Source organism: Scyliorhinus torazame, chromosome 17 (genome assembly GCF_047496885.1).
Source record: "Scyliorhinus torazame isolate Kashiwa2021f chromosome 17, sScyTor2.1, whole genome shotgun sequence".
NCBI classification, from domain to species: Eukaryota; Metazoa; Chordata; class Chondrichthyes; order Carcharhiniformes; family Scyliorhinidae; genus Scyliorhinus; species Scyliorhinus torazame.
The window spans coordinates 89,830,926-89,850,050 of record NC_092723.1 but is presented as its reverse complement, the minus strand read 5'-3'; the positions used below and the strand labels follow the sequence as shown (position 1 = coordinate 89,850,050).

The following is a 19,125-nucleotide window of genomic DNA, read 5'->3' as shown; positions in this document are numbered from 1 at the left end:
AAAAGGAAGGCAGATTACAGAGAACATACAGTGCAGAAGGAGGCCATTCGGCCCATCGAGTCTGCACGGACCCACTGAAGCTCTAACTTCCATATCCCCGTAACCCAATAACCCCTCCTAACCTTTATGGTCACGAAGGGCAATTTATCATGGCCAATCCGTCTAACCTGCACGTCTTTGGACTGTGGGAGGAAACCGGAGCACCCGGAGGAAACCCATGCAGGCACGGGGAGAATGTACAGACTCCGCACAGACAGTGACCCAGTGGGGAATCGAACGTGGGACCCTGGCACTGTGAAGCCACAGTGCTATCCACTTGTGCTACCGTGCTGTCCACAAAAGAAATAACAACTTCCTCAAATTACTACCTGAATGGTTGTAAATTGGGAGAGGGGAGTGTGCAGCGGGACCTGGGTGTCCTTGTGCACCAGTCGTTGAAGGTGCAGCAGGCGGCAAAGAAGGCTAATGGTATGTTGGCCTTCATTGCGAGAGGTTTCGAATAGAAGCAGGAATGTGTTGCAGCAATTATACAGGGCCTTGGTGAGGCCACACCTGGAGTATTGTGTGCAGTTTTGGTCTCTTTCTCTGAGGAAGGATGTTCTTGCTCTCGAGGGAATGCAGCAAAGGTTTACCAGACTGATTCCAGGGATGGCGGGACTGTCATATGGGAGAGATTGACTAGGTTGGGATTGTTCTCGCTGGAATTCAGAAGAATGAGGGGGAATCTCATGGAGACGTATAAAATTCTAACGGGACTGGACAAGGTAGATACAGGGAAGATGTTACCAATGATGGGTGTGTCCAGAACTAGGGGTCATAGTCTGAGGATTCAGGGTAAACCATTTCGGACAGATATAAGGAGACATTTCTTCACCCAAAGAGTGGTGAGTCTGTGGAATTCATTACCACAGGAAGTAGTTGATGCTGAAACATTGAATATATTCAAGAGGTGACTAGATAGAGCACTTGGGGAGAATGGGATCAAAGGCTATGGGGAGAAAGCAAGATTAGGCTATTGACAGGCTATTGACTTGGATGATCAGCCATGATCGTGATGAATGGCGGAGCAGGCTCGAAGGGTGATCAGCCAGTTCATGTTTGCTTGCCTCAAGACACAGAGGTTGCAATATTTACCATCTCTACCGCATGCTGACAACAGGTAGACTTGGATTTCAATTTATCAATTACAATGCAGTCTTGTTATTGTCTTAAGTTAAATAGCATTACAGCAATTAACCAGTGATTTTGTGTTTCTGCGCCTTGCATTGTGTGAGCGGGCCCGGAGGACATTGATGTCATTTGGGCAGGGCTTAAAATTATTGGGGCGGGGCTTAATGTTGCAGGGCCCCCATAATTGTAAGCCTGCCTCTGGGTTGAAGGGTAATTAGAGATGGGCAATAAATGCAGCTTCTGCATCCCATGAAAGAAAAAAAAAAGCTCCAGCTTCTCGAATGTATCCACGGTAGCACAGTGGTTAGCACTATTGTTTCACAGCGCCAGGGTCCCAGGTTCTAATCCCGGCTTGGGTCACTCTCTGCAGGGTCTGCACGTTCTCCCCATGTCAGCGTGGGTTTACTCCGGGTGCTCCGTTTCCTCTCACAAGTCCCAAAAGACGTGCTTGTTAGGTGAATTGGGCATTCTGAATTCTCCCTCAGTGTACCCAAACAGGTGCCGGAGTGTGGCGACTAGGGATTTTCACAGTAACTTCAATGCAGTGTTAATGTAAGCCTACTTGTGACAATAATAAAGATTATTATTAAAACTGAAATTCTTCAGCCCTGAAAACATTCTCATGAACAGTTTCTACACTCTCCCTAATGTCTTTACACCCCGTGTACTGCTTATTGCCCAGACTGGACATTAAACTCTGTTGGTTGTTGAATCAGTGTTTTATCATAACTTCCTTAGGGTCTACTCAAAGCCCAGGATGCTTAAGCATTTTTTAACCATTTTAGTAACCTGCCCTGCCAACTTCAATAATGTGGGCTTATAGACTCCCAGATCCTTCTGCTTCTGGGTTTGGAACTGTACCTTTAGTTTAATTTTGGCATATATGAGTTTCTAACACTGTCTCCCCTGCAAGCATTTCTCCATTCCAAAAACAGCCATTCATCACTACACTCAGCTAATTTCACACCCATGCTGCACTGTCTCCAATCTTCTGCTACTTTCGTACCCCTTCCACCCCCTCTTCGAACATCTGAGCCTAATAATCTGTTTTAAATATATTCAGCGATTAAACATCCAGAACCGTCTAACATAGATGATTCAAAGATCCACAACGCTCTGAGTAAAAAAATGTCTTCTCAACTCAGTCTTGTGCTCTTATCCTGAGACTGTGCCCCCGTGTTTTAGATTCCCCAGCCAGAGGAAACAAGCTGTGTCCAGCCTGTTAAGACCCTTCAGAACCCTGAATGTTTCAATTACATCAGCTATCATAACCCCAATTTACTCAGTTTATCATCATACGTCAGCCCTCTCCTCTCTGGAACCAATCTCGTGAAACTTCGCTGTACCGCCTCCCAGGCAAGTATATTCTTCCCTGATTATGGAGATCAAAGCTGCACAGTTCTCCAGGTGCGGTTTCACCAATTCCACAACATTTGCAGCAAGACGTCCGTATTCTTGCACTCTAATCATCTTGTAATAAAGGCGAGCCTGCCATTTGCCATTCTAATTGCTTGCTGCACATGATTGTTAACTTTGTATTCCTTATCTCTCAACATCAAGGGCTCGAGCAACCATATGGTCTACAGTACTGCTGATCCTACACCTTATGTTCTTATCAAGTGAGATTTCTGCATGCCTCTATTCTGACCTGTTGCACTTTACAGGACAATTATAGTTCCTTCACTGATAAGCTGTTCCCGTTTGCTTTCCGATTTCTTTTTAAAGTTGTTTATTTGCAATTTCTTCACATTTTCCCACAATATACTCCATCTGCCACCTGTTGCCCATGCCCGTAATCAGTCTATATCTCTTTGCATTCCCACCTAGCTTTGTTTTTGCAGCAAACTTGTATTCATTGTGCTCTGTCTCTTGATATAAATCATTAATGATAGATTGTAAATAGTACAATTGTAGATTGTAAAACGCCCCAGCACTAATCCTTTCGGCAAGCCAACTGGGAAATGCCCTATTTATCCCAACTGCTTCCCGTCTTTCAACCAAACCTCCATCTATGTGAATATATTTCCCCCAATTCCATAAGGCGCTTATAAGAACATAAGAACTAGGAGCAGGAGTAGGCCATCTGGCCCTATCTAACCTTTTGTGTGATACTTTGTCAAATATTTTTGGAAATCCAACTACTGGTTCCTCTTTATCTACTCTACTAGTTACTCATCAAAAAACTAATAAACTTGTCACGCACAATTTTCTTTTTGTAAAACCACGTATAATCTATCTGATCATATCCTAATTTTCGAAGTGCATTTAGACTTCCATTATAATAGATTCAAGCATTTTCCCTGAGGACTGATGGTCTATACCTCCCCATTTTCTCTCCATCCTTTCTTGAATTGCAAAGTTACATTTGCTAAATTCATGTCCGCTGCTGTCGTTCCAAAATCGAGGGAATGTAAAAAAATCATAACCAGTGCATTCACGATCTCTGCAACTCTCTCTTTCAGAACCCAAGGAGGTAGGCCAAAAGACAAAGAACAATACAGCACAGGAACAGGCCCTTCGGCCCTCCAAGCCTGCACCGGTCATGATACCAACCTTTGCCAAAACCCTCAGCACTTCCTTGTGCCGTATCCCTCTATACCCATCCTATCCATGTGTTTGTCAAGATGCCTTTTGAACGCCGTTAATGTATCTGCTTCCACAACCTCTCCAGGCACTCACCACCCTCTGCGTAAAAAACCTGCCTCGCACATCGCCTCTAAACTTTGCCCCACGGACCTTAAGGTGACTGACCCCTCCACCCTGGGAAAGACTGCCTGCCCATCCACTCCACCTATTCCCCTCATAATCTTGTAGACTTCTATCAGGTCACCCCTCAACCTCTTGTCTTTCTAATGAAAACAATCTGAGTCTATTCACCCTCTCCAGATAGCTAACACCCTCCAGACCAGGCAACATCCTGGTAAACCCCCTCTCCAAAGTCTCCGCATCCTTCTGGTAGTGTGGCAACCAGAATTGTGTGCAATATTCCAAGTACTGTCTTACCAAGGTTCTATACAACTGTAGCATGACTTGTGCCAGTTTTTATACTCGATGCCCCGTCCAATGAAGGCAAACATCCCATATGCTTTCTTGACTACCCTGTCCACTTGTGTCGCCACCTTCAAAGATAGGCATTGGCACTAACATTGGCACTAACGACATAGGTAGGAAAGGGGATAAGGATGTCAGGCAGGCTTTCAGGGAGCTAGGATGGAAGCTCAGAACTAGAACAAACAGAGTTGTTATCTCTGGGTTGTTGCCCGTGCCACGTGATAGTGAGATGAGGAATAGGGAGAGAGAGCAATTAAACACGTGGCTACAGGGATGGTGCAGGCGGGAGGGATTCAGATTTCTGGATAACTGGGGCTCTTTCTGGGGAAGGTGGGACCTCTACAGACAGGATGGTCTACATCTGAACCTGAGGGGCACAAATGTCCTGGGGGGGGGGGGGGGGGGGGGGGGGGGGGGGGGGGATTTGTTAGTGCTCTTTGGGGGGGTTTAAACTAATGCAGCAGGGGCATGGGAACCTGGATTGTAGTTTTAGGGTAAGGGAGAATGAGAGTATAGAGGTCAGGAGCTCAGATTTGACATCGCAGGAGGGGGCCAGTTTTCAGGTAGGTGGTTTGAAGTGTGTCTACTTCAATGCCAGAAGTATACGAAATAAGGTAGGGGAACTGGCAGCATGGGTTGGTACCTGGGACTTCGATGTTGTGGCCATTTCGGAGACATGGATAGAGCAGGGACAGGAATGGATGTTGCAGGTTCCGGGGTTTAGGTGTTTTAGTAAGCTCAGAGAAGGAGGCAAAAGAGGGGGAGGTGTGGCGCTGCTAGTCATGAGCAGTATTACGGTGGCAGAGAGGATGCTAGATGGGGACTCATCTTCCGAGGTAGTATGGGCTGAGGTTAGAAACATAAAAGGAGAGGTCACACTGTTGGGAGTCTTCTATAGGCCTCCAAATAGTTCTAGGGATGTAGAGGAAAGGATGGCGAGGATGATCCTGGATAAGAGCGAAAGTAACAGGGTAGTTATTATGGGAGACTTTAACTTTCCAAATATTGACTGGAAAAGATATAGTTCGAGTACATTAGATGGGTCGTTTTTTGTACAGTGTGTGCAGGAGGGTTTCCTGACACAGTTTGTTGACAGGCCAACAAGAGGCGAGGCCACATTGGATTTGGTTTTGGGTAATGAACCAGGCCAGGTGTTGGATTTGGAGGTAGGTGAGCACTTTGGGGACAGTGACCACAATTCGGTGACGTTTACGTTAAGGATGGAAAGGGATAAGTATACACCGCAGGGCAAGAGTTATAGCTGGGGGAAGGGAAATTATGATGCCATTAGACGTGACTTGGGGGGGATAAGGTGGAGAAGTAGGCTGCAAGTGTTGGGCACACTGGATAAGTGGAGCTTGTTCAAGGATCAGCTACTGCGTGTTCTTGATAAGTATGTACCGGTCAGGCAGGGAGGAAGGCGTCGAGCGAGGGAACCGTGGTTTACCAAAGAAGTGGAATCTCTTGTTAAGAGGAAGAAGGAGGCCTATGTGAAGATGAGGTGTGAAGTTTCAGTTGGGGCGATGGATAGTTACAAGGTAGTGAGGAAGGATCTAAAGAGAGAGGTAAGACGAGCAAGGAGGGGACATGAGAAGTATTTGGCAGGAAGGATCAAGGAAAACCCAAAAGCTTTCTATAGGTATGTCAGGAATAAGCGAATGACTAGGGAAAGAGTAGGACCAGTCAAGGACAGGGATGGGAAGTTGTGTGTAGAGTCTGAAGAGATAGGCGAGATACTAAATGAATATTTTTCGTCAGTATTCACTCAGGAAAAAGATAATGTTATGGAGGAGAATGCTGAGCTCCAGGTAAATAGATTAGATGGCATTGAGGTACGTAGGGAAGAGGTGTTGGCAATTCTGGACAGGCTGAAAATAGATAAGTCCCCGGGACCTGATGGGATTTATCCTAGGATTCTATGGGAGGCCAGGGAAGAGATTGTTGGACCTTTGGCTTTGATTTTTATGTCATCATTGGCTACAGGAATAGTGCCAGAGGACTGGAGGATAGCAAATGTGGTCCCTTTGTTCAAAAAGGGGAGCAGAGACAACCCCGGCAACTATAGACCGGTGAGCCTCACGTCTGTAGTGGGTAAAGTCTTGGAGGGGATTATAAGAGACAAGATTTATAATCATCTAGATAGGAATAATATGATCAGGGATAGTCAGCATGGCTTTGTGAAGGGTAGGTCATGCCTCACAAACCTTATCGACTTCTTTGAGAAGGTGACTGAACAGGTAGACGAGGGTAGAGCAGTTGATGTGGTGTATATGGATTTCAGCAAAGCGTTTGATAAGGTTCCCCACGGTAGGCTATTGCAGAAAATACGGAGGCTGGGGATTGAGGGTGATTTAGAGATGTGGATCAGAAATTGGCTAGCTGAAAGAAGACAGAGGGTGGTGGTTGTTGGGAAATGTTCAGAATGGAGTTCAGTTACAAGTGGAGTACCACAAGGATCTGTTCTGGGGCCGTTGCTGTTTGTCATTTTTATCAATGACCTACAGGAAGGCGCAGAAGGGTGGGTGAGTAAATTTGCAGACGATACGAAAGTCGGTGGTGTTGTCGATAGTGTGGAAGGATGTAGCAGGTTACAGAGGGATATAGATAAGCTGCAGAGCTGGGCTGAGAGGTGGCAAATGGAGTTTAATGTAGAGAAGTGTGAGGTGATTCACTTTGAAAGGAATAACAGGAATGTGGAATATTTGGCTAATGGTAAAGTTCTTGAAAGTGTGGATGAGCAGAGGGATCTAGGTGTCCATGTACATAGAGTATTGCGTACAGTTCTGGTCACCGCATTATAGGAAGGACGTGGAGGCTTTGGAGCGGGTGCAGAGGAGATTTACCAGGATGTTGCCTGGTATGGAGGGAAAATCTTATGAGGAAAGGCTGATGGACTTGAGGTTGTTTTCGTTGGAGAGAAGAAGGTTAAGAGGAGACTTAATAGAGGCATACAAAATGATCAGGGGGTTGGATAGGGTGGACAGTGAGAGCCTTCTCCCGCGGATGGAAATGGCTGGCACGAGGGGACATAGCTTTAAACTGAGGGGTAATAGATATAGGACAGAGGTCAGAGGTAGGTTCTTTACGCAAAGAGTAGTGAGGCCGTGGAATGCCCTACCTGCTACAGTAGTGAACTCGCCAACATTGAGGGCATTTAAAAGTTTATTGGATAAACATATGGATGATAATGGTATAGTGTAGGTTAGATGGCTTTTGTTTCGGTGCAACATCGTGGGCCAAAGGGCCTGTACTGCGCTGTATTGTTCTTTGTTTTTTGGCCTACCTCCTTGGGTTCTGAAAGAGAGAGTTGCAGAGATCGTGAATGCACTGGTTATGATTTTTTTACATTCCCTCGATTTTGGAACGACAGCAGCGGACATGAATTTAGCAAATGTAACTTTGCAGTTCAAGAAAGGATGGAGAGAAAATGGGGAGGTATAGACCATCAGTCCTCAGGGAAAATGCTTGAATCTATTATAATGGAAGTCTAAATGCACTTCGAAAATTAGGATATGATCAGATAGATTATACGTGGTTTTACAAAAAGAAAATTGTGCGTGACAAGTTTATTAGTTTTTTGATGAGTAACTAGTAGAGTAGATAAAGAGGAACCAGTAGTTGGATTTCCAAAAATATTTGACAAAGTATCACACAAAAGGTTAGATAGGGCCAGATGGCCTACTCCTGCTCCTAGTTCTTATGTTCTTATAAGCGCCTTATGGAATTGGGGGAAATATATTCACATAGATGGAGGTTTGGTTGAAAGACAGAAAGCAGTTGGGATAAATAGGGCATTTCCCAGTTGGCTTGCCGAAAGGATTAGTGCTGGGGCGTTTTACAATCTACAATTGTACTATTTACAGTCTATCATTAATGATTTATATCAAGATGTTATCTACCGTAATGTCTTTAAAACGACCCAATACCTCCTCTTTTTCGATGTTAACATGATCCAGACTGTCCACACACCCTACCCAAGAATCATCTTCTACTGCCAGCAAGAGATAAAGGAGCAGATAGGTTGAGAGATTTTGGACAGGTGCAAAAATAACAGGTTGTTGTTGTAGGGGATTTTAATTTCCCATATATTGACTGGGACTCACTTAGTGCTAGGGGTTTAGATGGGACAGAGTTTGTAAGGTGCATCCAGGAAGACTTCTTGATGCAATATTTACATAGTCCAACTGGGGAAGGAGCAGTACTGAATCTGGTATTGGGTAATGAGCCTGGACAGGTGGTTGAGGTTTCAGTAGGGGAACATTTTGGGGGTAGTGACCACAATTCCCTAAGTTTTAGTGTACTTACTTCTCTTATTTTGGTTCTCTATTTCCCCTTCAGTTATTACACTTTCTACACTCGCGCTCTGGTTCCCAAACTCCTGCCATTCTCGGATTTGTCAGCCTTTAGTTCTTTAAGTTTCTCCACTACTTTTTCTCTGATGATGTTAATTGGGCGGCATGGTTAGCATGGCTGCCTCACAGTACCAGGACGTGGGTTCAATTCTGGCCTTGGGTGACTGTGTGGAGTTCACACTCTCCCCCAGTGTCTGCATGTGCTCTGGTTTCCTCCCACAGTCCAAAGATGTGCAGGTTAGGTGGATTGGCCACGCTAATCCTTAGTGTCCAAGAACGATAATTTTATATTTGATGCATGGTTGGACCCACAACCAATGTAGTCAGCAAAAAGAGTGGTGATTGTCATCAGGATGTTGTGCAAATGAAGATACAGGCAGAAAAGAATAGGAGACATAAGGAGAGAAATTAAAAACACCCACGAGATACAGAGAACGTATGAATAGCTCAGGCAATGTTGGTGGTGGGATGAAGGATAATGTAGTTAGAAATGGAAGCATGGGACACTGACAAATCAAAGGAGGCTCCAACAACTCAGATGCTTCCAGCACAATGTTCCAACAGTGGAATTCCACCCCAAACACAAACTCAGTATTTAGAAATCATTCAGAGTACAATTAGCTGCTCAAAGCTTCTAATACTGTTGCATTCCTTGGTATGTGGTTTTATTGATACATTAGTTTAAAATAAACAGATGGCACTATTAAATGACAGAGGAGTGTCATGCAAAAAAGTTGCACATGTGTTTGCTGATATTGTGAGTGGTAATTTCGAGGACATGTTTTTTAAACTACAATGAGATGGTGACAAACATCAGTGTAAATAAAAACAGAAAATATTGAAAATATTCAGCAGGTCTGGCAGCATCTGTGGAGGGGTAAGAGTACCATTTGGTGACCTTTCAGAAATTCCGATGAAAGGTCACATACCTGAAGCATGCGCTCTGTTTTTTTTTCTCCACGAATGCTGCCAGAGCAGCTGAGAATTTCCAGCATCTGCATTATTTTGATTTGGATATCAGTCTTGAGTTTGGTATTGATTGCATTCAAGCATACTGAACAACAGAGCGCCAGTTTAGTTGACTTGGCTAGACAGCTGGTTTGTGATGCAGAGCAAGTCCAGCAGCCCGTATATCTAACCTGTCACTAAGTTACAATGAGATCACCTCTCATTCTTTGAAACTTTAGAGAATACAGGTCCAGTTCCCTCAATCTCTCCTCATACGAACCTCTGTTGCACTCCCTCTATGGCAAGTATATCCTTCCTTAGAAGGGAAAATAAAAACTGTACACAATACTTCAGTGCGAGCTCACAAGGCTCAATAAAATTACAGAAAGACATCTTTACTCCTATATCAGTTGAGGTTATTCATGAAGGCCCCAGCTTCTCAACCTTACCCCTCACCTGAGGTGTGGTGATCCTCAGGTCAAATCACCTCCAGTCAGCTCTCCCCTCTCAAAGGGGAAAGCAGCCTATGACCATCTGGGAATATGGCAACTTATCCTGTTACTATAACTACATGAATGTCGTAGAAAATAATGATACAATTGGATGGTCAACATGGATTTATGAAAGGGAAATCACATTTGACAAACTTGTTGGGAGTCTTTTCAGGATGTTGCCATTAGCATAGATAATGGAGAACCAGTGGATGTGGTGTATTTATGTGTTCAGAAGACTTATTTTTGTGAGGGCGACAAAGAATCCAGCACAAGTTTCAAGGACACTAAGCACGAACATTTATTATCCAATAACATACCAGCTGTTTACTCCTTCCTGCTAGTTCCAAACTAGCCAGCTTTATTTATACAGGGAGTCTGCTAATGATTTCTCCACCCCCCTCATTGGGGAAGCTCATACTCCCACAGGATTGAGGGATTGTCATTAGTCCCCAGCCAATGGTAAGCAGGCAGGTTATAACATCTATGATAAGGTCTTAGTAAAGAAAATTAGAGCACATGGGATTGGGGGTAATATATTGGCATGGATTGAGAATAAAAACAGGAAGTAGGAATAAATGGGTCATTCTCGGATGGAAGACTGTTTCTAGTGGGATAGCGAGGATCAGTGCTGCAGCCACATCTGTTAACAATCTATGGTTTGGATGTGGGAACCAAGTCACATCTGTTAACAATCAATGATTTGGATGTGGGAACCAAGTTTGCTGATGACACAAAACTAGGTGGCAATGTAAATTGTGAGGAGGGTGCAAAGTGGCTTCAAGGGGATTTCGACAGGCTAAGTGAGTGGGTAAGAATATGGAATATAAAATATAATGTGAATAAGTTTGAAGTTATCTACTTTGGTAGAAAACCCCTCCGGAAAGGTAGACATTTTTAAAATAGTGAGAAGTTGGGAAGTACTGATGTCCAAAATTCATGGGTGTCTTTGTTCATGAGTCACTAAAAGCAAGCATACAGGTGACGCAATTAGGAAGGCAACTGATATGTTGGCCTTTATCGCAAGGGTAATTTTATTGAGCCTTGTGAGCATTGTTTTGGTTTTCCCATCAAAGGAAGGATATACTTGCCAAAGAGGGTGTGCAACAGAGGTTTTTATGAGGAGAGATTGAGGAAACTGGACCTGTATTAGGTAATTTGGACATTCTGAATTCTACCTCTGTGTAAAGAACAAAGACAAATTACAGCACAGGAACAGGCCCTTCGGCCCTCCAAGCCTGCGCCGATCCAGATTCTCGATCTAAAACTGTCACCTATTTACTAAGGATCTGTATTCCTCTGCTTCTTGCCCACTTATGTATCTGTCTAGATACCTCTTAAATGACACTATCATGCCCACCTCTACCACCTCCGCCGGCAATGTGTTCCAGGCACCCACCACCCTCTGCGTAAAGAACTTTCCACGCATATCTCCCTTAAACTTTTCCCCTCTCACCTTGAACTCGTGACCCCTAGTAATTGAGTGTGTACCCGAACAGGTGCTGGAATGTGGCGACTAGGGGCTTTTCACAGTAACTTCATTGCAATGTAAGCCTACTTGTGAGAATAAAGATTATTATTCTTATTCTGTGGAGTTTCAACGAATGAGAGGTGATCTCATTGAAACTTGCAAAATTCTTTCAGGGTGTGACAGAGTAGATGTAGATAGGATGTTTCTCCTGCTTCGTGATTCTAGATGGGGGAAACAGTCTTAAAATAAGGGGCAGAAATTTAAGATTGAGGAGGAAATTCTACACTAAGAGGGTGATGAATCTTTGGAATTCTTTACCTCAAGAGGGCCGTGGAAAGTTCAATTATTGAACATTTCAAAAGATAGATTTCTGGATACTAATGCCATCAAGAGATATGGAGACAGCGGGGAAAAATAGCCGAGAGATAGAATCATAGAATTTACAGTGCATAAGGAGGCCATTTGTCCCATCGCGTCTGCACCGGCTCTTGGAAAGAGTACCCTACCCAAGCCCACACCCCCCACCCTATCCCCATAACCCAGTAACCCCACCCAACACTAAGGGCAATTTAGCATGGCCAATTCACCTAACCTGCACATCTTTGGACTGTGGGAGGAAACCGGAGCACTCGGAGGAAACCCACGCACAAAAGGGGAGAACGTGCCGACTCTGCACAGACATTGACCCAAGCATAGATGATCAGTCATGATCTATTTGAATGATGGAACAGGCTCGTTGATCCAAATGACGTACTCTTGCTCCTATGTTCATAACAGGAATAAGCAGACCGACGGAAAATGGACATTCAAAATTTAAGATCTTTTTTGAAGGCATTAAATCAAGGTTTAATTTACAGTAAAAGGATTCAATGTAAAGGACTACACGTCAGCATTACAGTGGAATGCAAATTATGACTGCAATGGATTAAGTTGAAGCCAGATGTAGCAAATAGAAACTAAACATTAAGTTATTTATAATGCATAATGAGTGTAAACACTCCCCTTACATGCTCAAATACAGCAGCATTGTGTTACTGTTCATCTCTCCATTAATGTTTAATAACTAACTATGGTCTTAGATCCCACACAGAAATGTAGATTTGTTTTTGGTGAGATATATAACACATCAAATACTATTTTCATTTTCATGTACTGATGTCTAGTTTATAGGTAACCTGAAAAATCTCCACTTCTTGAAGCCAGATTCTAGCCTTCTGTACAGCCTCCTTCAAAGCAAGGCCATTGGGTAAATAAGCAGGAATAACTCTCACTTCTTCCAAGGCAGCAGATAGAGTTGTCAAAGAGTGTGGAGGCCTGCAAGAATCAGATACACTTGTTAAAAGAATCCAAGGAAATTCATGGTCCATTCTGGACGTAGTTACTGAATATTTAACAAAATGAAATGTTGCCTCCATTGTATACATCACAAAGGCCATCAGCTGATGGGAGTTTATTTTTGACAGAATCATTGTTGTAGTGCGGAAGGAGGCCATTCACCCCATTGTATCTGCACAGGCTTTTCGAATGAGAAATTCCCATCGAGCTTTCTCCCCATAACCTCGCACATTCTTCTTCTTTAGATAACGGTGTTATTCTCTTTTGAATGGCTCGATCTTTAAAAATTGTTCTTGCTTTACTTTTTGTGTGGACATAATGCAAATGTATTCTATCAAGATTGTGGAATAACTCTCTTTAATGCACTGCTGCTAGTTCATCTTTGAGAAATTGTTTTGCTGTGTTATTGTTTTTCTCGGCTGTTACAAAGCCTCATCCCCAGAAGCCACTCAATGCACCCTCACCCCCTTCAATTTTTTTAAATAAAACATTTTCTTGAGGTATTTGTGATTTTGTAACAATAACAGAAGAAACAGTGTACATACAAATATAAAGGCCGTCTTCCTCCCTCACAGGTCCCACCTTTCTTACACACTAATCTAAACTAAACCACCCCCCCACTGCTGACAGTTAATTTTCTTGAAAGAAGTCAAACAACTGCCACCTCCGGACAAACCCTGACATTGACTCTCTCAGGCGAACTTGATTTTCTCCAGACAGGGAAAGCTAGCCATGTCAGTGAGCCAGGGCTCTGACTTTTGGGGCTGTGAGTCCCTCCAAGCTAATAGTATCCGTCTCCGGGCTACCAGGGAGGCAAAGGCCAGAACATCTGCCTCTTTCTCCTCCTGGTATCCCGGATCATCCGACACTCTGAAAATCACGAACTCTGGACTCGGTGCCACCCTTGTTTAACACCTTGAAAGCTGCAAACCCCTGCCAGAATCCCCGAAGCTTCGGGCATGCCCAGAACATATGAACTTGGTTTGCTGGTCCTCCTGCACATCTTGCACACTTGTCTTCTATCCCAAAGAACCTGCTCATCCGGGCCACTGTCATGTGTGCCCAGTGAACGACCTTATATTGTATCAGGGTGAGCCTGGCGCATGATGTGGACGCGTTGACTCTACTCAACGCATCTGCCCAGAGACCATCCTCTATCTCTCCTCCTAACTCCTCTTCCCATTTGTGTTTCAGCTCCTCGGTCTGCGTTTCTTCTGACCCCATGAATTCTTTATAGATGTCCGCACCCGTCTCCCCCTCCCACCCATACTCTGGAAACTACCCCTTGGTGGTAGGAGCGGGGAGGTTGAGACCTGCCTGCGTAGGAAATCCCGCGCCTGCAGGTACCTAAACTCGTTCCCTCCCGTCAATTCAAATTTCTCCTCCAACACCGTCAGGCTGGGAAAGCTCCCCTCTATGAACAGATCTCCCATCCGCTCGATCCCTGCTCTTTGTCATTTCCGAAACCCTCCATCCAGCCACCCTGGGGCAAACCAAACCGATGCTCCCTCTGCCCCATGTTTCCTCCACTGCCCCCAAACTCTCAGGGCCGCCACCGTGGAGTACCGTGCCGGCGGGAACGGCAGAGGCGCTGTTATCAATGCCCCCAAACTTGTGCCCTTACATGATGCCGCCTCTACTCGCTCCCACACCAACCCCCCATCCCACTCCCCCACTTCCTAATCATGGCTCTATATTTGCTGCTCAATAGTAATTCTAAAGTTCGGCAGCGCCAATCAGCCCTTGCCCCGGCTGCGCTCCAGCATCCCCTTTTTTACTCGCACATACAAAGCCAGAGATCACCTTGTTTACCCGTTTAAAAAAGCCCGTGGAATGAAGATAGGGAGGCACTGAAAAACAAACAGGAATCTCGGGAGGACCGTCATTTTCACCGTCTGTACCCTCCCAGACAGTGATAACGGGAGCATGTCCCACCTTCGGAAGTCTTCCTTCATTTGGTCCACCAGTCGGGTCAAATTTAGTTTATGTAGCCGTTCCCCATTCCCGTGCCACCTGGATGCCTAGATACCAAAAGGTTCCCCCGACCACCCTAAACGGCAACTCCCCCAGTCGCCTCTCCTGCCCACTCGCCTGGATCGCGAACATCTCACAATTTATAACCCGACAACCGGCCAAATTCCCCCAGAATCCTCATAATTTCTCCCATCCCCTCTAGTGGGTCAGAAACATATGCAGGTCATCTGCATACAGCAAGACTCTGTGTTCCACGCCTCCCCGAACCAGCCCCTTGAGGCTCTCAGCGCAATTGCCAGTGGCTCTATGGCCAGCGCAAACAGCAGTGGGGAGAGCCTCTTCCCGCGGTGCAGCCTAAAATAGCCCGCTGTTAACCTGTTCGTCCGTACACTCGCCACAGGCGCCTGATACAGCAGCCTAACCCAATCGATGAAGCCCCGTCCACACCCAAACCGCCCCAGCACCTCCCACAGATAGGTCCATCCCACCCGGTCAAAGGCCTTCTCTGCGTCCCTAACCTCTGGGGGCATCATGATCACATTCAAGTCTTTTATCGTCCGGCCCCGGGGCTTTACCCGACTGCATGGCCTTCAGCCCTTCTGCTATTTCTTAAATCCCTATCTGGGCCCCCAGCCCTTCCTCCACCTTTGGGAACTTCAGCCCCCGTAAGAATTGTCTCATCCCTTCCGGCCCAGCTGGGGGTTCCGACTCATAAAGCCTGCTATAAAACTCCTTGAAGGCCCTATTAACCCCTGCTGAATCCCTGACCAAGTTCCCGCCTCTGTCCTTCACTTTCCCAATCTCCCTGGCTGCCTCCCTCTTTCTGAGCTGCTGCGCAAGCATTCTGCTGGCCTTCTCTCCATACTCATATATCGCCCCTCCCTCGCCTTCCTCAGCTGCTCCAACGCCTTCCCTGTGGTGAGCAAGCCAAACTCCACCTGTCGCCTCCATCGTTCCCTTAAAAACCCTGCCTCTGGGGTCTCCGCATATCTCCTGTCGACCTGATGTATTTCCCCTATCAGTCGATCCGTCTCGGCTCTATTCACCTTCTCCCTGTGGGCGCGTATCAAAATCAGCTCCCCTCTGACCACCGCCTTCAGCGCCTCCCAGACCATTGCTGCCGAGACTTCCCCCGTGTCATTAACTTCCAGATAGTTCTGGATGCATTTCCTCACCCGCCCGCACACCTCCTCATCCGCTAACCGTCCGACATCCAATCTCCAATGCGGGAGCTGGCCACACTCCTTGCTCACCTGTAAGTCCACCCAGTGTGGGGCATGGTCCGAGATCGTGATCGCTGAATACTCAGTGTCCACTACCCCCGTCAGTAAAGCCCTATTCAAGATGAAAAAGTCAATCCGGGAGTTCACTTTATGTATGTGCGAGTAGAAAGAGAACTCCTTCACTCTCGGCCGCCCAAACCTCCATTGGTCCACTCCCCCCATCTGCTCCATAAACTCCTTTAGCTCATTTGCCATTGCTGGCACCCTGCCTGTCCTTGAGCTCGACCGGTCTGGCCTTGGGTCAATGACTATGTTGAAGTCCCCCCCCCCATAACCAGTTTATGCGAGTCCAGGTCTGGGATCTTCCCCAACATCCTCCTTATGAACTCCACATTATCCCAATTTGGCGCGTAGACATTCACGAGTACCACCGGCAGCCCTTCCAGCTTCCCACTAACCATGATGTATCGACGCCCACATCCGCAACTCTTCTTCCCGCCTCGAATGACACTCTCTTATTAATCAGCATCCGACTCCTCTAGTCTTGAGTCCAGCCCCGAATGAAATACCTGCCCGACCCATTCCTTCCTTCGTCTAGTCTGATCGATTACCCTAAGATGCGTCTGCTGCAACATTGCGACGTCCGCCTTCAATCGCCTCAAGTTAGCGAACATGGGTGCCCTCTTAACCGGCCCATTCAACCCTCTAACATTCCATGTGATCAGCCTGGTCGGGGGGCTTCTTGCCCCCCCACCGATCAGCCATCACCTTTCTTCGGCCAGTCTCCAGCTCGCACAGGTCCGCCCCAAGGCAGCCTCAGTCCCCGACCTCCTTTGTGACCCCCCCAGCAACAGTCCCTCCCTTGTCAGCAGAGAAATTCGCCCCTCTTTCCCCCCCCCCCCCCCCCCCCCCCAGTAACAGCACAGTAGAAACAGCCCTCTTCAACAAGCATAACATCTGCTCAGCCCCCACTGCGCTTCCGTGAGCCATTCCGCCCAGCTAGCTTGGTAGCCCCCGTCCCTGGCGCCAAACATTTTCCCACCTATTGTCGTCCCCCCCCACGGCTTGGACACACATATGCAAGAGAAAACATTTCCAGCCCAGTTAACCAAAAGAAACAAAATGAAAAGAGAAACCCCACATCGAAAACCCACCAGTACAAATGCAAACTTTAACTTACAAAAAAACGCGGCGGCTCCAGGATCGAACAGAAGGCATTACAAATATAGAGCAAAAACAAAAGTATTTTTAACGTGAACACTGCAGCAAAGTTCAAACACCTCAGAACCCTGCCAGCCCTTTCCTTCTGGCAAAGTCCATCGCTTCCTCGGGAGACTCAAAGATGGGCCGGATACAGCAGTCCAAACTTCTTCTTCTTGAAAAGGGTCGACTTTACTTGGTTGAATTCCGCTCTTCTCCTGGCCACGTCCACGCTCAGGTCTTGGTAAATGCGCAGGATGCTATTCTCCCACTTACAGCTCTGTGTCTGCTTGGCCCACTGTAGAATGCGCTCCTTATCCAGGTACCTGTGCAATCTCACCACCATCGCCCTCGGCGATATTGAGAGAAATGAGAGTGAAAAGTCTGTGTGTCTCTCTCTTTTCAAATTGTGTGTGTGTGTGGGGGGGTGGGGGGGTGGTGGTGGAACTGAGAAGTGATGTCACAGCAAAGCTGTGACCTGATTGTCTCGTAAGGAATCTGTGTTAAATTTGAAAAAATAATCATTGAAAAAATTAAAACTAATTACTTGGACTTCCGGTGCGGCATTTAGTGGAATGGCTGCACATGGAGGAGCTCCCGCCTGGGATCGCGATTTTGTTCTGTTTTTGCTGGGAACTTGCACCCAAAAAACACGAATATACTTGCTTCTGGGTCCACAGCAAGGGTCAAAAAATAGGTGTCAAATCAGACACCAAAAGAAGAAAGAAACAGATTTTAAAATCGGAGATCTCAAGGCCATCAAAAGAAAACAAAATGGCAGACATCCGGTGGCACCATGGAGCGGTCGCACGGAGAGGTGGCTCCCGCCTATAGATTTTTTTTTAGTTGATCTTTTTCGGCCTTTTTGGGCCCGAGGAACGGCCACCAAACAGTTGTAAAAACGGTAATAATTTCCGCGAGAGTGCGAGGCAAACGGAACGGAGGTACCGAGCCCAGAGTGTGGGGAAATCGAAGCGCTGGGGCAGAGTCCGAAACACGAAGCAGTCGAGGTGGCGGGACTGAGTTCGGAACACAAGGCAGCCTAAGCCGCAGGGCTGGGTACAGAACGCAAGGCAGCCGGAGCGGCAGTGCTGAGGTCAGAGCTTGAAGCAACCGGAGCGGCTGGGGCTGGGCCGAGAGCATGAGGCAGCCAAAACTGCGGAGCTGGGTCCAGAGCACGAGGTAGCTGAAACTGCGGGGTTGGGTCCAGAGCACGAGGCAGCCGGAGCGGCAGAGCTGGGTCCAGAGGACAAGGTAGCCGGAGCGGCGGAGCTGGGTCCAGATCACGAGGCAGCCGAAGTGGCGGGGTTTAGCCCAGAACACGAGGCAGCCGAAGGAGGCATGTCGAGGGGTCGTCGCACATTGGGTGGCTCCTGCTTGAGGCATATTTTTTTGGGAAATTTTAATGCCCAGTCTTGGGGGCAATTCACAAATGATTAAGAAGCTATAAAGAAGGTGAAAAATGTCCAAAAACCAAAAGGAAAACAGCAGTGAAGAAGGGAGAGAGTGGGGGCTGACCGTCGAGTGTGAGGACCAGCCCAGGGGCTGACAAGATGACGGAGGCCGGGTCGCTGGTTGGAGCCGCACTGCTTACAGCAGAGAAGATGACAGAGGTGATGTCCATGGAGCTGGAGAAGCAGTTCGCTAAACATATGAAGGTGTTAAGAAAGGAGATGGCGGTGGCATTGAAGGCGTTGGTGGAGGATGCAATTGCAAGGTAGCTGTCGTGAAGACATCGGCCGAGGTGAGGGAGCAGAGCGAGAAGATGAAGGAGTGGAGGCGATCATCTCACCTCGATGGGAGGGTGGTCGAGGCCAATAAGGGATGGCGGGCAAAGTTGAAGGACATGGAGAACTACTCGAGATGGCAAAATTTGAGGATTGTGGGCCTGCCCGAGGGGTTGGAGGAAT

At 46.7% G+C, this 19,125-nt stretch overlaps 1 protein-coding gene across 4 annotated transcripts in view; it reads right to left on the bottom strand.

The window, feature by feature from the left end:
• Window positions 1-19,125, bottom strand: part of kdm5ba (lysine demethylase 5Ba) — a 676,108-nt gene that overhangs the window by 158,592 nt on the left and 498,391 nt on the right. For all 4 annotated transcript variants that reach the window (XR_011935801.1, XM_072480724.1, XM_072480725.1 and 1 more), the window contains exon 20: window positions 12,659-12,797. Coding sequence is in view for 3 of the 4 variants with exons in the window: in XM_072480724.1 (XP_072336825.1) it covers window positions 12,659-12,797 (139 nt within the window). In the remaining variant the exon portion in view is untranslated. The remainder of the gene's footprint in view (window positions 1-12,658; window positions 12,798-19,125) is intronic.